The 21,405-nt window shown below is 41.8% G+C and overlaps 1 protein-coding gene across 2 annotated transcripts in view; it reads right to left on the reverse strand.

The window, feature by feature from the left end:
- Positions 1–21,405, reverse strand: part of LOC124615832 — a 123,037-nt gene that overhangs the window by 77,853 nt on the left and 23,779 nt on the right. For both annotated transcript variants that reach the window (XM_047143983.1, XM_047143982.1), the window contains one exon: positions 2,437–2,640. In XM_047143983.1, the coding sequence (XP_046999939.1) occupies positions 2,437–2,640 (204 nt within the window). The remainder of the gene's footprint in view (positions 1–2,436; positions 2,641–21,405) is intronic.

Genomic DNA, 21,405 nt, shown 5'->3' on the forward strand with positions numbered 1-21,405 from the left:
AATAAATTGAAAGTACCAGAGGACTTTGAGAATTTTAGAGGGTGTGTTACGCAACTGTTGATTAGGACAGTGGAAAAAAATATAGTAGAAGACAAATGGGTAGCTTTAAGAGGTGAAACAGTGAAGGCAGCAGATGATCAAATAGGTAAAAAGACAAGGCTAGTACAAATCCTCGAATAACACAAGAGATGTTGAATACAGTTGATGAAGGGAGAAAATATAAAAATGCAGTAAATGAAGCAGATGAAAGGGAATACAAATGTCTAAAAAATGAGATTGACAGAAAGTGCAAAACAGCTAGACAGTATTTGCTAGAGGACAAATGTAAGAATTCAGAAGCGAATTTCATAAGCCAAATATAGATACTGCCTACAGCAAAATTAAAGAACCTCTTGGAGAAGACAGAAGAAGCTGTATGAATATCAAGAGTGCAGATGGAGAACCAGTCCCAAGCAAAGAAGGGAAAGATGGATGGAGTATATAAAGGGTCTATACAAGGGAGATGAACTTGAAAACAATAACACAGAAATGGAAGAGAACATAGATGAAGATGAAATGGGAGATATGATACTGCGAGAAAAGGCCTAAGCTAAAACAACGCCCCACGAGAAGATGACATTCCGTAATAACTACTGACAGCCTTTGGAGAGCCAACCATAACAAAACTCTACCATCTGAGACAGGCAAAATACCCTCGACATCAAGAAGAATGTAACAATTCCAGTTCCAAAGAAATAAGTTGCTGACAATGAGAAAATTACCAAACTATAAATTTAATAAGCCATGGTGGCAAAGTACTGACACAAATTCTTTATAAGAGAAGGGAAAAACTGGCAGAAGCTGACCTAATGGAAGATCAGTTTCGACTGCAAAAAAATGTAGGAACACGTGAGTCAGAGTACTGACTCTGTGACTTACCTTAGAAGATAGATTAAGGCAAACCTACATCTATATCATTTGTGGACTTGGGGAGAGCTTTTGACAATGTTGTCTGGAATACTCTCTTTGAAATTCTGAAGGCAGCAGGGGAAAGTACAGAGAGCGAAAGCTATTTACAACTTGTACAGAAACCAGACGGCAGTTATAAAAGTCAAGGGGCATGAAAGGGAAGAAGTGGTTGAGAAGAGAGCGAGACAGGGTTGTAGCCTATCCCTGATGTTCAATCTGTATACTGAGCAAGCAGTAAAGGAAGCAAAAGAAAAATTTGGAGTAGGAATTAAAGTCCAGGGAGAAGAAATAAAAGACTTGAGGTTTGCTGATTGCATTGTTCTTATGTCGGAGACAGCAAGGGATTTGGAAGAGCAGTTGAACGGAACAGATAGTGTCTTGAAAGGATGATATAAGATGAACATCAGCAAAAGAAAAACAAGGATAATGGAGTGTAGTGGAATTAAATCAGGCGATGGTGAGGAAATTAGATTAGGAAACGAGAACTTAAAGTTATAGATGAGTTTTACTATTAGGGCAGCAAAATAACTGAGAGGATATAAAATGTAAACTGATAATGGCAAGAAAAGCATCTCTGAAGAAGAGAAATTTGTTAATATCAAATAATACTTAAGTTTTAGGAAGCCTTTTCTGAAAGGAAATTTGTGGCACAACTTGACTAAAAGAAGGGATCAGTTGATAGAAAACATTTTGAGGCACCAAGGAAACTTCAATTTAGTATTGGAGGGAAGTATGGAGGGTAAAAAATGTATAGGGAGATCAGGAGATGGAGACAGTAAGCAGGTCCAAATGGATACAGACTGCAATGTTTATTCAGAGATGATGACAGTTGCACAGGATAAGCATCAAACCATCCTCCAGACTGAAGGCCACTGCCACCACTGTAACTGCCACTGCAACTGCAACAACAACAACAACAACAACAACCCAATATGATCAAACTTTTGTTAATAAGAATTTATAAGAAAATTACTCAAATGCTTGTCAGAAATCCTGAAATATTTCATCTACCTGACTGTCTTGCTCCACAGCTTTCAGGAAAATATTATGTAAGAAAAGTGAGAGTTGGGTTCTGCATGACTGATGTTTACAGAATCCATGGAGGTTGACTTGGAGGTGGTCGTTCTGTTCAAGGTATCTCATTGTGTATGTGCTGAGAATATGTTCTAAGATTCTACAAAAATATATGTCAATGATATTGGACACTTCTGCTACCTTCTTACAGATGAGTGTTACCTGTGCTTTCTTCCAACTACTGAATGCAGTTTTTGTTTGTGGGATACAGGAGGATGGAAGATACAGCAATGTTACTATTTCTACAGTTCTTCTACAGTTCTTTTTCATTGTTGTTTAGATATATTACCAACTCATTTTCTTCAGAAACAGCTATCACTATATTTCATGTTCCATGTGAGAAAGTAAATTAAAATACATCTCTCGCAGTTTCAAACAGTAATGCAATGAAAATACGAAGAAACATAGACTTACCAGACACAGGATCTTTTGCATTAGGGTCGCATTTAGCATTCAGTATGAACTGGACAATATCTGTGTGGCCAAACAGTGCAGCAACCCGCAAACCACAAGACAGATCCACCGTATTTTCAGCTGACATGTTCTTCATTTCTCCAAGTATCATTTTAAAAACTGACTTATTGCCACTTGCAGCAGATAACGTAAGTAAATTAGCTCCTGTTTTTTAAGAAAGAGGAATGAGAGAAATCACAAGTGTGAACAAGAACAAACCAAACTATTAGACAATAAATTCATAGAAAAATTATACAGATCTTCCTGCAGAATGTTGCAAATAAGGACATAGTTACCTCTATTGAGTGACCGATGGTCTATAATGATCTCATAACTTTGGTTGTAGGAGATTAGTGCTTACTTGAACACCCACCCACCCACCCACACACACACACACACACACACACACACACACACACACAGAGGGAGGGGGAGGGGGAGATGGAGGAAGGGGGGATTGGGTTATGTTGGACAGGGAGGGGTGGACTAGACCAAAATAAGCATAAAAGAATACACAAAGAAAAATATAGGCAAATAATAAAATATATTAATAATGAGCAGAAATTACTCAGGTTGGCTACAATCAATGGTACAGTAAAACCTCATGACTGAAAAGTGGAGCCTGGTTTAAAAGAAAAAAAAAATAGACCAGAGAGCAGAAGCAAACAAAACAGAGAGAAGAAACTGGAGAAAAATTGAGATGAACAGACAAGAATACTGAAAATGAGTAAAAACAACGAATCAAAGAAATCAAAACAGAACATAACTCTTGACTGCTTACACCTCTACTTAGAACTATAGCTCTGGATTTACTGCCAGGATCCAAGATTTCTCCCTTCTCTCCCCCTGAGTGTCGCCCCTTAAAAAATAATGCACATAATATTGTTCCCCCATAGTTATAGACATTTAGTAAATGCATGGAACCCAGCTGAATCAATCCAGCACACTATCCATCACAATGAGACATGTCGCTCTAAGCTGTACAGAGGTCCACTTTCTGACATGATTTCCAGATTTCAATTCAAACTTGACTCTTCAACTTTTAGGAAATACTCCAATGGCTGAGATATACGGGTATACCTTGAGCCCAACTGCAGCTTCCTCTCTTATCTTTTTCTTGCTTTTCCTTCATACCCTACAAAACTAGTAGCTCTTGCATAATGAGTGCAACAGAACTGTTTAACAATGGACTAAGAAGTTGAGACAGAACAATAACTCTGATTTAAAGGAAATGTGGAAATAGTACAATGCTTAGACTGGAAAAGTAGGAAAGAACGAATCTATGAGGCATTCCTGAATGGCAAAACTGGCAGTGACTTATTCGTGTAAGTCAAAGTTTTGTTTTATATTCTCTATTAGTCAGGTCACCTCGGGGCATGGAGGATGAGATTAATGGTAGCTGGGAGCTCCAATCTTAGACGTTTTATGGGTCTCCTTAGGGACATGGCTCCCAAGGATGGGAAGGAAGCCAATGTGCACTCTGTGTTCATACTGGATGGAGTCATTTCAGACGTGGATCAGATCCTTCCGGATGCCATGAAGAGCACAGGGTGTAGCCAACTGCAGGTGGTGGCTCATGTTGGTACCAATGATGTGTGTCACTTCAGACTGGAAGAGATTCTCTCTGGTTCAAGTGGCTGTCAGGAGAGGTAAAGGTTGCCAGTCTTCCTTGCAAGATGAAAGCAGAGTTCACCATTTGCAGCATAGTTGATGGGATCGACTGCAGACCTCTAGTACAGAGCCAAGTGGAGGGTCTGAAACAGAGGTTCAGGCGGTTCTGCGACTGTGTAGGCTGCATATTCCTCTACTTGGGCCATAGGGTTTGTTTTGTTTTGTTTCAGGGTGCAAAAACAACTAGGATCATATGCACTCATACCAGAACTGTAGAACATGAAGACAATGAGAAGTTAGAAACAACTACACGTTAATCCCAATCAACAGAAGAGAAGACAGCTAAAAACAGGGACGCAGAGAAATGGAGGTTCTGACATAAAAATTAAATAGCATTCGCCATACTGCTGCGGTGGATTAAAAGTAAAATGTGGTCGACAGCCCACGCATCGTTCACTAAAACATCCGATAACTCAGATGGCACACACAGATGAGAAAGTAAGTGGTTAAAAAAAGGGCATCCCATCAGGAAATGGCAGACCATCAAAGGTTGAACGTTAAGAGCACAAAGTGGCGGGGCAGCACGACTTAAGAAATTGTGATGGGGAAAAAAGTTAGTGTCTGATACACACCCTAGCTAAAATGATCTCACAGCAAGAGGCCAAGGGGAGATCATCCAAGCCACTGGGAGAGGCTTAATAACTTGGAGCTTACTCCCATGAAGGGAGGAGCAGTTGTGATGCCAAAGTGACACCACCTCCTGGCAGATGGTAACACAGATATCATTGGAGGGAATATAAGAACCAGTGGGCTGAGGTATGAGGACTGCAGCCTTGGAAGCAGCGTCAGCAGCCTTGTTTCCTGGCATACCAACATGACCAAGAACCCACATAAATATCACAGTGGCTCCAATAAGAGTGAGCAAGTGACAGCTTTCTGTAGCCATTGCACTAAGGGATATGGTGTACAGCACACTGAAGCTCTGAAGGGCACTGAGCGAATCAGAGCAGATGACACAATTGCACAACCTGTGTCGCCACATGGACTGCGCATCCTGATGCTGGGCAAAGAGCTCAGCTGTAAATACTGAGCAGTGTTCCAAAAGCTGATACCAAAAATTGTTAGTGCCGATGATGAAGGCACACCCAACACCACGGTCAGTCTGAGAGCCATCAGTGTACACAAAGGTACTATTGCGAAGTTCCGTGTGAAGGTCATGAAACTTACAGCGACACAGCAATGCTGGAATAGTGTCTTTAGGAAGTAAATGAAGGCCGAGGTGTACACAGGCCGCCGCATGAAGCCAAGGTGGTGAAAGGTTCACACCCATTGGGAAAGTGACAGATAGAGTGAAGTTAAGCTGCTGGAGCAAGAGCCGAAAGCAAACTCCAGGAGGTAACAGAGAAGAGAGATGTGCCCCAATCAAAGGAGGTGGTACAGGATGGATGGCCACATATATCTATTGAGGAGAAAGTCACAGCGAGAGGACAGCAGTTGTTTGGCAGCTTCTGCATACAAACTCTCAACCAGGGTAGTGTAAAAGGCATCAGTGGCCAAATGGATGCCACGGTGGTGAGGAGTATTGAGACAGCGTAAGAGTGTCAGACATGCAGATGCATAAACGAAACGACCCATAGACTACTTTCGAATGGACAAGTGACCAGTACTTACAGAGGGTGGTGGTTCGCTCTGCTCCCCAGGAAGTACCACTGAGGACTGTATGAAACTGAGGGATCGCATACTGTGGACTGCAAGGTAAGACACATGGGAGGACCAAGAAAGTTTCCTATTGAGCAAGAGCCCCAGGAATTTCGTAGTTTTAAAGAATAAAAGACCAACAGGTCCAAGATGTAAAGACAGTGGAAGAAACTAACTGCACTGCCAGAAATTCATACAAATGGTTTCGTCAGTGTAAAAATGAAAGCCATTGTCAATGCTCCATGAGTGAAGAGAATCGAGGCATCATTGAAAACACTGCTCAATGAGGCAAGTCCATGAAGAACTGCAACAGATGCCAAAATTGTCAATGAAAAGAGAGCCAGAGATGGCCACTGGGAGACAGGCCATCATAAGGTTAATGGAGATGGCAAAGGAGATTATGCTCAAGACAAAACCCTGAGGCGCACTGTTTTCCTGGATAAAGGTGTTCGACAAGAAAGAACCCACACGTACCTTGAAAACTCAGTCTTTTAAAAATTCCTGAAGGAAAGGGGGCATGTGGCCATGGAAGCCCCATGTGTTCAGCGTATGGATGATACCAGTCCTCCAGCAGGTGTCTTAAGATTTCTTGAAATTAAAAAAACATGGCAAAGTCTGGGATTTTCACAGAAAACCATTCATGACATGGGTGGACAAAGTGACAAGATGGTCAACCGCAGAACAGCGTGCTCGAAATCCACACTGTGCTGTGGTTAGTAAATTGCGAGACTCAAGCCACCATACCAGCCGGGCTCGAATCATACGTTCCATCACGTTGCAAACACAGCTTGTGAGAGAAATGAGGCGGTAGCTACAAGGATAGTGTTTGTCCTTACTGGGCTTAGGTATGAGCATGGCAATGACTTCACGCCAGTGTCTGGGAAACATGGCCTCTGCCCAGATGTGGTTGTACATATGAAGCAGAAAGTACTTGCCTGCAAGAGAAAGGTGCTGCAACATCTGAATGTGAACATGGTCTGGCCCTGGCACGGAGGATCGGGATGATTTGAGAGCACCATCTAGCTCCCTCATAGTAAAGGCGGCTTTGTAGCACTCACAATTCTGACAAGAGAAGGGTATGGCCTGAGCTGCCTCATCTCGTTTCCAATGGAGGAAAGCAAGGTGGTAGGGGAAGGAGCTCAAAATCTCCACAAAATGGCAGTCCAAGTTGTTGGAGATAACAATAGAGTGCACTATGACTTTATCTGCTACTGCCACACTGGAAATTGGGATTGGATCTTGGTCCCAGAGAGCTGTTGAAGGTTGGTCCATACAATGAAAGAAGGAGTGGAACTGTTAAAAGAACTACTGAATGAAATCCAGCTATCTTTATTGCTATCACAAAGGATGCGATGACATTGTGCACGCAACTGTTTATAATGAATGAAGTTTGACATTGTAGGATGATGCTTACAAATGTGGAGAGCGTGTCTCCATGCGTGAATTGCATCATAGCACCTCTCAGTTCACCAAGGGACTGGGACACGGCTTGGTAAAGAGGAAGTTCAAGGAATGGAACATCCTGCGGCAGTACAGACAACATTTGTAAGATATTCTACCTGGTCATCCCAAGTGGGGAAATGTTGTTCGTCAAAGGTGGCCAGGGAGGAGTAAAGCCTCCAGTTGGCTTTCTAAGCCACCATAGGGTGGTGGGATTTTGGGTTTGACTAAATAGGTCAGGAGTCCATTACACATAGGTGGTGGCTAAACAGGTAGTGGGGGCTGCGTAGCATGGACTGAGTAGTTAGAGGGTCTCAGAAAAACACAGACAGAGTTTCAGTCTCAAAGGGCACACATCGAACACAGGAAAAATGTAGATATAGGAATTGCAGATGTAACAGGTGTAAATTGTCGAAGCTGTGTTGGAAAAGAACCAGACCTCCAAGCGCTAATAGAAAGCACTGATGCTTAAATTGTTATAGGCACTGAAAGCTGGCTAAATCCGGAGATAAAAGTTTAGCCAAAATTTTTGCGAATGATCTAATGGTGTTCAGAGAAGATATGCTAAATACAGTTAGTGATGGCATGATTGTTGCTGTAAGAAGTAGTTTATCTGGTAGTGAAACTGAACTATATAGTTCCTGCGAGTTAATATGGGTAGAGGTTATTCTTGGCAACGGAAACAAAATAAGAACTGAATCCTTTTATCGACCTCCCAACTCAGGGGATACAATTGCTGGAAGGTGCAAAGAAAACCTGTGTCTAATTTTAAACATGTACCCAACTCATACTATTATAGTTGGTGGGTGTTCAATATGTTGGCAAAAATACATGTTTAAATCTGGAGATGCACATAAAACATCATCCAAAATTGTGCTTAATGCATTCTCTGAAAATTATTCCAAGCAATTAGTTCATAAGCCTACTCAACGGTTGTGAAAACACTTGACCTCTGAGCAGCAAATAATCCTGAGCTATCAAGCATCAAAATGGGTATAGGGAGTAGTGAACACAAGGTTTTCAAGTTAGACTGAATACCATAACTCCCAAATCCACCAAACATAAATGAAAAATATAGTGATTAAAAAAAAAAGCGATAAAAATTTGCTTGATATCTCCCTGAGAGACAATCTCCACTCCTTCCCAATTAACAATGTAAGTTAAGACCAGATGTAGCTTGAATTCAAAGAAATCTTACCAACAGTAATTTAGATTTATACCAAGTAGATTTACAAATGAAGGAGTTGATCTCCGACAGTACACAAAACAGGTCAGAACACTGTTGCAGAAACAATGAAAAAATCATGTCATATTTAAACCAACATAAAAACCCCATGATTGGTGATGTTTAACAAAAGCAGAAATTTAGCATAGACTTCAATATGGGATGCTTATACTAGTTTCCACAGCGAAAGTTTGCCAGAAAATCCAAAGAGATTCTGGTCATATGTAAAGTATGCTAGTGGCAAGAGACAATCAATGCCTCCTCTGCATGACAGCAATGGAAATACTATCAACAACAGTGCTGCTAAAGCAGAGTTACTAAACACAGCCATCCAAAATTCCTTGGGCAGAGAAGGCGAAGTAAATATACCAGAATTTGAAATCGAGAACAGTTGCCAACATGAGTCATTTATAAGAAGATATCCTTGGAGTAGTGAAGCAACTTAAATCACTTAATGAAAGTAAGTCTTCCACCAGTTCAGATTGTATACCAATTAGGTTTCATTCAGAGTTCACTGATGCAATAGCTCCACAGTTAACAATCATATAATTGCTCAATGAAAGATACGTACCCAAAGACTGGAAAGTTGCACAGGTCACACCAATATTCAAGAAAGGCAATAGGAGCAATCAACTAAATTACAGGCTCATATCATTAACATCAATATGCAGCAGGATTTTCAAACACATATTTGTGTTCGAACATTATGAATTATCTCAAAGAGAATGATCTATCGACACATAGCCAAAACGCATTTAGAAAACCTTCCCCTTGAGAAAAACAACTAGCTCTTTGCACAAAGTGCTGAGAGCTTTCAACAAAGGATTTCAAATTGAGTCTGTATTTCTAGATTTCCAGAAAGCTTTTGACATCGTACCTTGTAAGCGACTTGTAATCAGATTGTGAGCTTATGGAATATTGTCTCAGTTATGTGACTGGATTTGTGGTTTCCTGTCACAGAAACCACAGTTTGTAGCAAGTGATGGAAAGTCACTGAGTAAAACAGAACTGATTTCTGGCATTCCACAAGGTAATGTTATAGACCCTCTGATGTTGCTTATCTATATGAATGATTTAGGAGACAATCTGAGCAGCCACCTTCGGTCATTTGCAGATGATGCTGTCATTTATTGTCTAGTAAAGTCATCAGGAGGTCAGAAACCAACTGTAAAACAATTTAGATATATGTATGGTGAGAAAATTGGCAACTGACCACAATTAATGAAAAGGGCAAGGTCATTCACAAGTGCTAAAAAGATACCGTTAAATTACGATTACACTATAAATCAATCAAATCTAAAGACCGTAAATTCAACTAAACGCCTAGGAATTACAGTTACAAACAACTTGAACTGGAAAAAAAACACAAAAAATGTCGTGGGGAAGGTGACCCAAAAACTGCATTTTATTGGCAGAACACTCGGAAGATACAACAGATCTACTAAAGAGACTGGCTACACTATGCTTGCCCATCCTCTTTTGGAGTACTGTTGCAGAGTATGGGATCCTTACCTGATAGGGGTGATGGAGCCTATTGAGAAAGTTTAAAGAGCAGGAGCATGTTTTGTATCATCAATAGGGGAGAGAATGTCATGGACATGACACAAGAGTTGGGGTGAGCATAATTAAAATGAAGGCGTTTCTCGTTATGGCAGAATCTTCTCAACAAATTTCAATCACCAACTGTCTCCTCTGAATGTGAAAATATTTTGTTGACACTGACCAACATATGGGGAAATAATGATCATAAATAAATAGGGGATATCAGAGTTCGTACTGAAAGATATAAGTGTTTGTTATTTCTGCAAGCTGTTCAAGAGTGGAATAACAAAATATTATTGTGAAGGTGAGTCAATGAATCCTCTACCAGGCGCTTAATTGTTATTTGCAGAGTATCCCTGTGGTTGTAGATGAACAACCAAAGCTCCTACTCCAGCAGCAACACAAAATGTTACTGTAGCAAGTACTTGAACAAAAAGTTGTGGCATCATCTCTTTCCTTGACAACTTCAATGAGGACAAGAAGACATGGGAAACCTATTTACTGTTTCATACTTCACTGCAAGTTTAATCAAGCTGTTGATCCTGCCACTAATCATGCTTTATTATTATCTTCTTGTAGTCAGTTGTATGAAGTGATGCTATTTTACAGCCACAATCTGACCCCAGTAGCTTAGGATTCAGCAGTATTTGTGATTCATTGACCAATATTATAGTACACAAGCTCACATGCAGCAGCTCTACCACACTTTGATTGGCAAAGGACTGCCATGTAGACAACACAACAGTATTTAGTTACCCCACAATGTCAGTAGACGTCCATGGTCCAGACCATGTATTCCTCTATCATTCCCATTCGGCATGTGCAACATCACCAGCAAATCACAAGGCTCAAACTTTGCCTGAAGCTTCACACTAAGGGCTTAGTCAAAGACCAGAATTGTCATAAAATTATGTCCTGAGTGCTACAGCGAACATAGTCGAAAGCACTGCCTGCATCACAATGCTGTGTGCTACATTTGCAACAAGAAATGAGATCTGGCTCTCGTGTTTCATTCACCCACTGAACCACCACAATATGATGCACCAATGCTCAGGATCACTCCAGTGATCGCAGTGCCCACCAAAACTATTGGCAAGCTTGTGGTTGTACTGAAACCAGAGCATGCAAAGCAGAATTTCAAGATGGCATGAGTGAGGAAGTTACTTATCAATTTGGACACTTACTAGCATCTTGGCTCTGCTGCTCCAAGCCTCAGAAATGAGTAGTTTCTTATATTAATCAATCAGTACATATCAAAGATCAAATCAGCATAGCATCTAAATATGAGAATGTATGTAGATCACTTACACCATCAGCAGTAGCATCATCAGGTTTACTAAGATTTTTGGGTTAAATACATTTCATTGACTAGATCCACAAGAAAGTTAATCTAATTTCACAGTACATGGCATTTAATGATCAGGATACATAGGGTCAACCTATGACCAGCTATCTGAAACTATGTTGGCAGACGCAAAAGAATTTTTTGCTTATGTGTTAAACACTCCCAATTGATTTGGATATTATTAATTATCAAGTAGAAGCCTAATAAATGATTTATACTGACTGTGTACTAAGGATAAAGGGGCTGACTGGCTAATACCATTGTGGGAGTAGTTTCGTATCAGTGTTTTGGCTGCTGAATAATGCAGTAACACAATCAATAACATTCAATAATAATAATAATAATAATAATAATAATAATCACTATGGTGTTCCGTTGTAATTAAATTTTATATTCTTACTTTACAAAATTGTGCGGCAGTTACTCCCTTCATCTTACAATTTAATGATGATTGTACTCATCACAGATCATTTTTTGATATCTCCACACACTATAGCATTAACTAACACAAACACACCATAGTCCTTACTGCAATCAAATTCTAGGTTGTCGGCACAGTTGATGCGAAATTTGTAATCAAGATACGATGTAGATACTTAATAAAAACACTTCACAATGAACTCTCTTGTGACATTTGGTAAATTGCTGAGGATCAACTTGTGGCATCAGGGATACGCTCAGTTGACAATATGTATTACAGGCGGCCTTCTACCATTACACCATTTCCTGCTCACTTATAGCTCTCTAAGCGACTTCTGACCCCGCACATTGCCTGCACTCCACTTACTAACAATTGCTGTATCTTTATGGTTCTAGACTACTGATATCTATCCTCAACCTGTGGGAAACAAAACTACATTTATCTTTACATATGGGACTGTGGACCCCTTACAGTGTCATTGATACCTTCAGCCCAGTTATGTTTCCGTCTTTCTCACCTGGTAATGGAGGCAGTAGACAACAAAGTTGACTTACTGCAGGCTTGGGTGTCATCAAGCGAATTGGATAAGGCCATGGTACCTATAATAATAATAATAATAATAATAATAATCCCAAATGAGGCTATAAGCACTTATGACGACTTCAAAGCAACAGTTACTGTGCAGTCTAATACAGATTTATGTCTGACTCCGCATCCTGCAGAACTGCGAGCCAAGGTAGATAGAGCTTATAACTTTTGTTTTAATTATTTTTGCAGATGTATATATGTAGTTGCCAGCAGATGTGGAAAAACAACAAATATTTATGTTGAACACACCTTTTGGAACATACAGGGTGTTTCAAAAATGACCGGTATATTTGAAACGGCAATAAAAACTAAACGAGCAGCGATAGAAATACACCGTTTGTTGCAATATGCTTGGGACAACAGTACATTTTCAGGCAGACAAACTTTCGAAATTACAGTAGTTACAATTTTCAACAACAGATGGCGCTGCGGTCTGGGAAACTCTATAGTACGATATTTTCCACATATCCACCATGCGTAGCAATAATATGGCGTAGTCTCTGAATGAAATTACCCGAAACCTTTGACAACGTGTCTGGCGGAATGGCTTCGCATGCAGATGAGATGTACTGCTTCAGCTGTTCAATTGTTTCTGGATTCTGGCGGTACACCTGGTCTTTCAAGTGTCCCCACAGAAAGAAGTCACAGGGGTTCATGTCTGGCGAATAGGGAGGCCAATCCACGCCGCCTCCTGTGTGTTTCGGATAGCCCAAAGCAATCACACGATCATCGAAATATTCATTCAGGAAATTAAAGACGTCGGCCGTGCGATGTGGCCGGGCACCATCTTGCATAAACCACGAGGTGTTCGCAGTGTCGTCTAAGGCAGTTTGTACCGCCACAAATTCACGAAGAATGTCCAGATAGCGTGATGCAGTAATCATTTCGGATCTGAAAAATGGGCCAATGATTCCTTTGGAAGAAATGGCAGCCCAGACCAGTACTTTTTGAGGGGACGATGGGACTGCAACATGGGGCTTTTCGGTTCCCCATATGCGCCAGTTCTGTTTATTGACGAAGCCGTCCAGGTAAAAATAAGCTTCGTCAGTAAACCAAATGCTGCCTACATGCATATCGCCGTCATCAATCCTGTGCACTATACCGTTAGCGAATGTCTCTTGTGCAGCAATGGTAGCAGCGCTGAAGGGTTGCCGCGTTTGAATTTTGTATGGATAGAGGTGTAAACTCTGGCGCATGAGACGATACGTGGACGTTGGCGTCATTTGGACCGCAGCTGCAACACGGCAAATGGAAACCCGAGGCTGCTGTTGGATCATCTGCTGCACTAGCTGCGCGTTGCCCTCTGTGGTTGCCGTACGTGGTCGCCCTACCTTTCCAGCACGTTCATCCGTCACGTTCCCAGTCCGTTGAAATTTTTCAAACAGATCCTTTATTGTATTGCTTTTCGGTCCTTTGGTTACAATAAACCTCTGTTGAAAACTTCGTCTTGTTGCAACAACACTGTGTTCTAGGCGGTGGAATTCCAACACCAGAAAAATCCTCTGTTCTAAGGAATAAACCATGTTGTCTACAGCACACTTGCACGTTGTGAACAGCACACGCTTACAGCAGAAAGACGACGTACAGAATGGCGCACCCACAGACTGCGTTGTCTTCTATATCTTTCACATCACTTGCAGCGCCATCTGTTGTTGAAAATTGTAACTACTGTAATTTCGAAAGTTTGTCTGCCTGAAAATGTACTGTTGTCCCAAGCATATTGCAACAAACTGTGTATTTCTATCGCTGCTCGTTTAGTTTTTATTGCCGTTTCAAATATACCAGTCATTTTTGAAACACCCTGTACAAGTACAATACACTACTATTTGCAGTCACAAGTGCTCCCATTATTTTCCACAAGTATTTGGGGCAGCTCATTTAAGGGATCCACGGGGTGGATAAACTTGTAGACAGCATTATGAAATGGCCCACATGGGAGCAACACTTACAGAATCTATAAGTGCTTTAACAGTGACTCCAATCGAATAGTTTCTGCTATCGGCTTGACAAAAGTCGTTTTTTCTAAATTAAATATCAGTTGGGGGATGGGGCAAGGAAAGCTGATATATTACTCAATTAGTCAGTTCGCAAAAATTTTAAACCGTGTTTGTTTCTTAGTAAGATTACATCATAGGTAGTTCTCATTGTTTATCCACTGAATCAACCACAAATCTAGGCTGACAATTTTATGTGTTCTATGGTTTGCCAGAAGAAACAGTGTTTGACAGAGGGTACGGACATTTGGTCCCGGCACAATTCTCATGCTCACAACAGACATGTGGCAGTATGGTATAGGCATGGCTCTATACCACAAAATGCCAATGGAATAGACCAATTGATTGTGAAGACCTCCAAGATATTAGTGGTGGGGCAACACAATTACACTGAAAGTGAGGTGGTAGCACCAACCATTGTTTATTGAATCAAGGAATTGCACATTTACTTTTAAGGCACAAAATCCCACCTATCACGACCACAAGAGCACCTGATTTCACTGCTTGGCCATCACTCCTAGAAAAGGCTGCAAAAATATTTTCACCAATGGTCACTATTCCATAGTAATTATCATTCTGTCATAAATTATCATCACACTGCTGTATATACCACCATCATTGCCCACTCCCATACACTGATGGACCTAGACACTGTCTTATCAGTAGAAAGCAATATGTTTTCAGGTCAATGTATCCATGAGCCTTGCATCACACGAATTTCCTATCACATCCTGCAAAGCAGCTCATTCTAAATGAAACAATCACTACTTTTCTGGGTACCATTGTTGACACAGTATGGGTAGGTGCAGTCTGGTTAAAACACCCAACTTTGATTTCCATACACTGTTCCTTGCACCTTCACCTAATATCAGGGAGGGAATATTCCTCTTGACAGTTCAAGATGTGGAATGTAGTACCATCATTCTAATCATATAACCTCTACCTACTCTGCCTATCACACTGGAGGATGTTGTACATGAAGATACAACATTTATTGGTTGCACATAGACGCTAATATAGAACACAAAATCTGACTCTGCAACATCTGTGTCCAGAATATGGCAGTATGGAACAGAGATTTTCTCTGTGGCCCAAACCACAGCACCCTGAGGATTGGGTGCTTATCAACTCCATCAGACAGTCCCTGAGAGAAAACTGGCTGTTATTTGTGGATGCTGTTTCTGATGTCTGGTGTGCAGCCTGGATGACAAAAACCTTAGCAAGAGCTATGATCTGGATTCCCTCCATTCATTTTTGCAATTGCAGGAGCTCCACACACAATTGTGTCAGACTATGGCCTGCAAATTGTATAATTTTGCATTTAAGGTATCCTGCCACCATAATGGTATCTATCATCCAAACACACCTTTCCAACTGGCATCCAATTCAGAAGAGGAACAGTTGGTCAAGCCATTCAAAAGTGCAGATGACCAAGAAGATGCAAATGATGACTTGGACAACCTTCCTTACAACATACGAATCCATCACAGGGTTGCTACATGAGTACAAATACTACACACTGTCAGATCCACACCCATCCCAGAGTGCCCAGAGCTCATGCACCACCAGCAGCATGTGTGCTCATGGTACAGTCTGCAAACCTGCTGTACACTCCAGTAGCTCCAAGATATCATTGTCAGGAACTAGGCAGGTCAAATGTTTCAGATCATGGCCCATTAACCCTGTGGTGCATTAATATCACTGCAGTGGAAAGTTTTTAATGGTCATTTCTCTGGCATATTCCAACAGTCATCACACTGCAAATACATGCATGGCACAAAACCAGTAGGGAGTGCCCATTGCAATGCACTGTATGTATCTGCAGCCTCCAGGCTGAATGAAAATGCCAAAGGAGCAATCATTAACAGAGCTATCCACTGTAGAAGACAGCACCATATGGTTGTGATCACCTGATCCTCCCTGCATTTTATCCGAGCTATTTTCAGTATTTCAGAATGCATTCTTTTAAACATTGTCAAAAGCTTCCCCCACATTTCAAAAATGTAGTGAACATTTTTTCAGTGTATCTTCTAAGGAGGTCATAAGGTCAGCATTGCCTCACATGTTCATACATTTATACAGAACCCAAACTGACCTTCCCAGAGTAAGCTTCTACCAGTTTTTTCATCTTCCATAAATAGTTTATGTTAGTACTTTGAAAACATGAATTATTAAACTGATGGTTCAGTATTATTCACATCTGTCAGCACCTCCCTTTTTGAAATAGAAATAATTACATTATGCTTGAAGTCGAATGGTATTTCCCACCTCTCAAATCTTGCATACCAGGTGAAGCAGTTTTACTGTGGTATGTTCTCCAAAAGTCCTCAATAATTCTGTGAACCTATCATCTACTCCAGGAGTCTTTCAGTACACTACTAAATTATTCTTGCAGTATCATATCTCTGATTTCAAATTCATCTCATTCCTCTTCCCTTCCAATAATATTGTCTTGAAGTCAATTCCTTTCAAGCCTTTCTATTCCGTCCAATATTTAGCCTGTCCTCCTTTGCTTACTATTGGTTTGCTATCTGAGCTCATGATATATGTACATGTGGTTTCTTTCCTCGAAAAGGCTCTTTACTTTTCTTGTAGGCAGCATCTGTCTTTCCATTTATTCATGGTACTACAGCTTTGTGTTACTCCTCCAGCTGTACCTGTTTTCCATTTTTAGGGTTCTGTATTCTCTATTGTCTACAACATTTGCTGCATTTTATATCTTCTCTATTTGTCAATTAAACGCAATATCTCTTATGTTACCCAAGGATTTCTACTAGGGTTTTTTTTTCCCCACTTTGATCCTCAACAACTGTTATTTCTGACTGGGGGAGACCTAAAAACATATCCTGTCCTATCCATTGTTTTACACCCGTCAGTGCATGTGGTAGTAATGCCACAATACTCCTGAAGAACTGTGAGGAACAGATGCAATATCCAGAATGAGATTTTCACTCTGCAGCGGAGTGTGCGCTGATATGAAACTTCCTGGCAGATTAAAACTGTGTGCCCGACCGAGACTCGAACTCGGGACCTTTGCCTTTCGCGGGCAAGTGCTCTACCAACTGAGCTACCGAAGCACGACTCACGCCCGGTACTCACAGCTTTACTTCTGCCAGTACCTCGTCTCCTACCTTCCAAACTTTACAGAAGCTCTCCTGCGAACCTAGCAGAACTAGCACTCCTGAAAGAAAGGATATTGCGGAGACATGGCTTAGCCACAGCCTGGGGGATGTTTCCAGAATGAGATTTTCACTCTGCAGCGGAGTGTGCGCTGATATGAAACTTCCTGGCAGATTAAAACTGTGTGCCCGACCGGCTAAGCCATGTCTCCGCAATATCCTTTCTTTCAGGAGTGCTAGTTCTGCTTGGTTCGCAGGAGAGCTTCTGTAAAGTTTGGAAGGTAGGAGACGAGGTACTGGCAGAAGTAAAGCTGTGAGTACCGGGCGTGAGTCGTGCTTCGGTAGCTTAGTTGGTAGAGCACTTGCCCGCGAAAGGCAAAGGTCCCGAGTTCGAGTCTCGGTCGGGCACACAGTTTTAATCTGCCAGGAAGTTTCATATCAGCGCACACTCCGCTGCAGAGTGAAAATCTCATTCTGGAAACATCCCCCAGGCTGTGGCTAAGCCATGTCTCCGCAATATCCTTTCTTTCAGGAGTGCTAGTTCTGCTAGGTTCGCAGGAGAGCTTCTGTAAAGTTTGGAAGGTAGGAGACAAGGTACTGGCAGAAGTAAAGCTGTGAGTACCGGGCGTGAGTCGTGCTTCGGTAGCTCAGTTGGTAGAGCACTTGCCCGCGAAAGGCAAAGGTCCCGAGTTCGAGTCTCGGTCGGGCACACAGTTTTAATCTGCCAGGAAGTTTCAGATGCAATATGATCATGGGCATCACAATCTTTAGGTCTCTGGATTATATTTATTATCTGGGTATTAACCAAGGAGGAGCGCACAGCCATGCACGGGGGCCACATTCTAAATGGTGTAGGCAGAGATCCAGGCAGGGGGTCTTGAGGTGCATTCCAACTAGGAACCTCACCTGGTGGTGAGCTTCAGGTTGTCACGACCCTCAATATGAAAAAAACAGATGTGTCAAATGACTAGGAAATAGTCGCAAATCTATTGCATGAGTATGAGCTGGTACCATTGGCACCAAAGTGATAAGATTACTACTTTGGCAAAGAGACAATTTGCCATCCTAGTTTGGAAGGTGCCAGTGACCAGTCCAACTCCACATGATATAAAGGGTCCAGTAATTTCAGAGGCGGAAATGCCATCACACTATAAATCTGGCAACCATAGTCCAAGTGGAACAAGGCTATGGCCTGATAAATACAGAGTAGAGTAAAACAATCTGCTTCACAAGAGGTTCTGGCAAGAGAGCATTACGCAATCGTATGAAGCTAGTCTTCAGTTGACAAATATGGGATAGTCGTATCACATTTTTATCAAAGGTGAGTCCCTCAAATTGACACTGCACAACAATGTGCAAGCACTATGTATTCGAAGTAGAGTTCTGGAACAGGATGAACCTTGGTATGCCGACAGAAATGCATGACCTGAGTTTTCACAGAAGAAAATTGGAAGCCATGTGAAAAGAGTCTAAGCAAAGGCCCTCCAGATGACTACTCCTTGGAGGTGTCACTCAGCCATCTCTACAGATCTGGAATTATACTATATGCAAAAGTTGTCAACTTACAGTACAGTGGCAACCACTGGTTTGGCAGTCACTAGCCCATTATGATGATAAGGAGAGTGTAAGCATAGAGTCCAGAGGCACCATTCTCTTGGGTCTGTGGATATCTGAGCACAACCTACGAACTCCAACACAAAACAATTGGAGAAATAAAAACTGACAAATAAAAACCATTAGTAAACCACAAATGCTCCAGTCATGGAGGATAAGTAAAATGTGAAGACACTGTGCAGTGTCATATGCCTTATGTAGGTAAAAAAACTGCAATGACATGTTAGCATTTAGAATAAGGCTGCTGGATTGCGATTTCCAAACTAACCAGATAGTCAGATGTGGAAACACACTGACAGGTAGACAAAAGGCACTGTGATCTGATAATCCCACGTAACCGTTGGGCTAATATCCTCTCAAACAGTTTGCAGAGCACACTGGTGAGGCTAGTTGGTCGTTAGATGCCAATGGACATAATTTTTATGCTAGGTTTAAGGATAAAGAGGAAACACCATCCACCCATTGTGAAGGCAAAGCTATCTGCGGCTAAAGATCCCGAATAGACGTAGTCTTTGTGAAGCATTCAGATGCTGGATCATCTGACTATGGATCGAATCAAGGCCTGGGGCTGTATTAAGTGACAAGTTGAGAGCCTGAAGTAATTCTCAGTCAGTGAAAGGTTCACAATATACTCTGTAACACCAAAGAAACTGGTATAGGCAAGTGTATTCAAATACAGATATGTAAACAGGCAGAATATGGCACTGCAGTTACTGCTGCTACAATGGCAGGTTATCACGATTTAAGCAAGTTTGAATGTGGCGTTATAGTTGGCGCACCAGCGATGGGGCACAGCATCTCCAAGATAGCAATGAAGTGGGGATTTTCCCATATGACCATTTCACAAGTGTACCATGAATATCAGGAATCTGTTAAAACATCAAATCTCCAACAGCAGTGCGCATGGAAAAAGATCCTGCAAGAATGGGACCAATGACGACTGAAGAGAATCATTCAACATGACAGAAGTGCAACCCTTCTGCAAATTGCTGCAGACTTAAATGCTGGGCCATCAACATGTGTCAGTGTGTGAACGATTCAACAAAACATCACCAATATGGGCTTTCGGAGCTGAAGGCCCACTCGTGTACCCTTGATGACTGCATGACACAAAGCTTTACGCCTCGTCTGGGCCTGTCAACACTGACATTGGACTGTTGATGAATGGAAACATGTTGCCAGATTGGACAAGTCTCGTTTCAAATTGTATCGAGCGGATAGCCGCATGTGGGTATGGAGACAAGCACGTGAATCCATGGACCCTGCACGTCTGCAGGGGACTGCTCAAGCTGGTGGAGGCTCTGTAATGGTGTAGGGCATGTGCAGTTCAAGTGATATGGAATCCCTGATACATTTAGATATGGCTGACATGTGACACATATGTAAGCATCCTTTCTGATCACCTGCATCCATTAATGTCCATTGTGCATTCCGACTGACATGGGCAATTCCAGCAGGACAACACAACACACCACACATACAGAATTGCAACAGAGTGGCTCCAGGAACACTCTTCTGAGTTTAAACACTTCTGCTGGCCACCAAACTCCCAGACATGAACATTATTGAGCATATATGGGATGCCTTGTAACATGCTGTTCAAAAGAGATCTCCACCCCCTTGTACTCTTACAGATTTATGCACAGCCCTGCAGGACTCATTCCCTCCAGCACTACTTGAGACATTAGTCCAGTCCGTGCCACATTGTGTTGCAGCACTTCTGCATGCTTGTGGGGGCCCTACACAATAGTAAGCAGGTATACCACTTTCTTTGGCTCTTGAGTGTAATTCAGGATTACCAGAGGTGAAGGATGGATGATGGCTTCAACTTGTTTTTTAGGCATTCAGAAAGGTGGTAAGTTAAGAAGACCGTGTTACGAAGTGGGTCAGAACACATTTGGCATGAGCCCACACATCGACAGAAATACCACCATGAGGGAGGACACATGGAACAGTTTTAGATCTCTGGCAGCCCAGTCCACACTTGGGATGAAGAAGCAGACGTCTTAAAATAGGTAACGTAGCATTCCCAGGACTATCCCCTCAAAAGTTATTAAGGGAGGCTGTGAAGGATGTCACTCGAGGCACTGCAGGGCCCTTCAGCAGTCCTAAATAGGTACTGCAACATCTCTGGTCCACCATGGTACTGCCCAATAATGGAAGGGGCCCACAGAAAGAGGGATAGCAGTCCAGCAGTCTCTCGCAACTTTATTGGTACAATCTGAAGGAGAAGAGATGAAAGTGATAGCAGAGGTATACAACTACTAGTTGGTCCTCCAGAGATCTGAACTAGACAATCTGTTTATCAAGTGGTGACTGGACTGCACTAATGG

The sequence above is a fragment of the Schistocerca americana genome, chromosome 5 (genome assembly GCF_021461395.2).
Source record: "Schistocerca americana isolate TAMUIC-IGC-003095 chromosome 5, iqSchAmer2.1, whole genome shotgun sequence".
Lineage (NCBI taxonomy): Eukaryota > Metazoa > Arthropoda > Insecta > Orthoptera > Acrididae > Schistocerca > Schistocerca americana.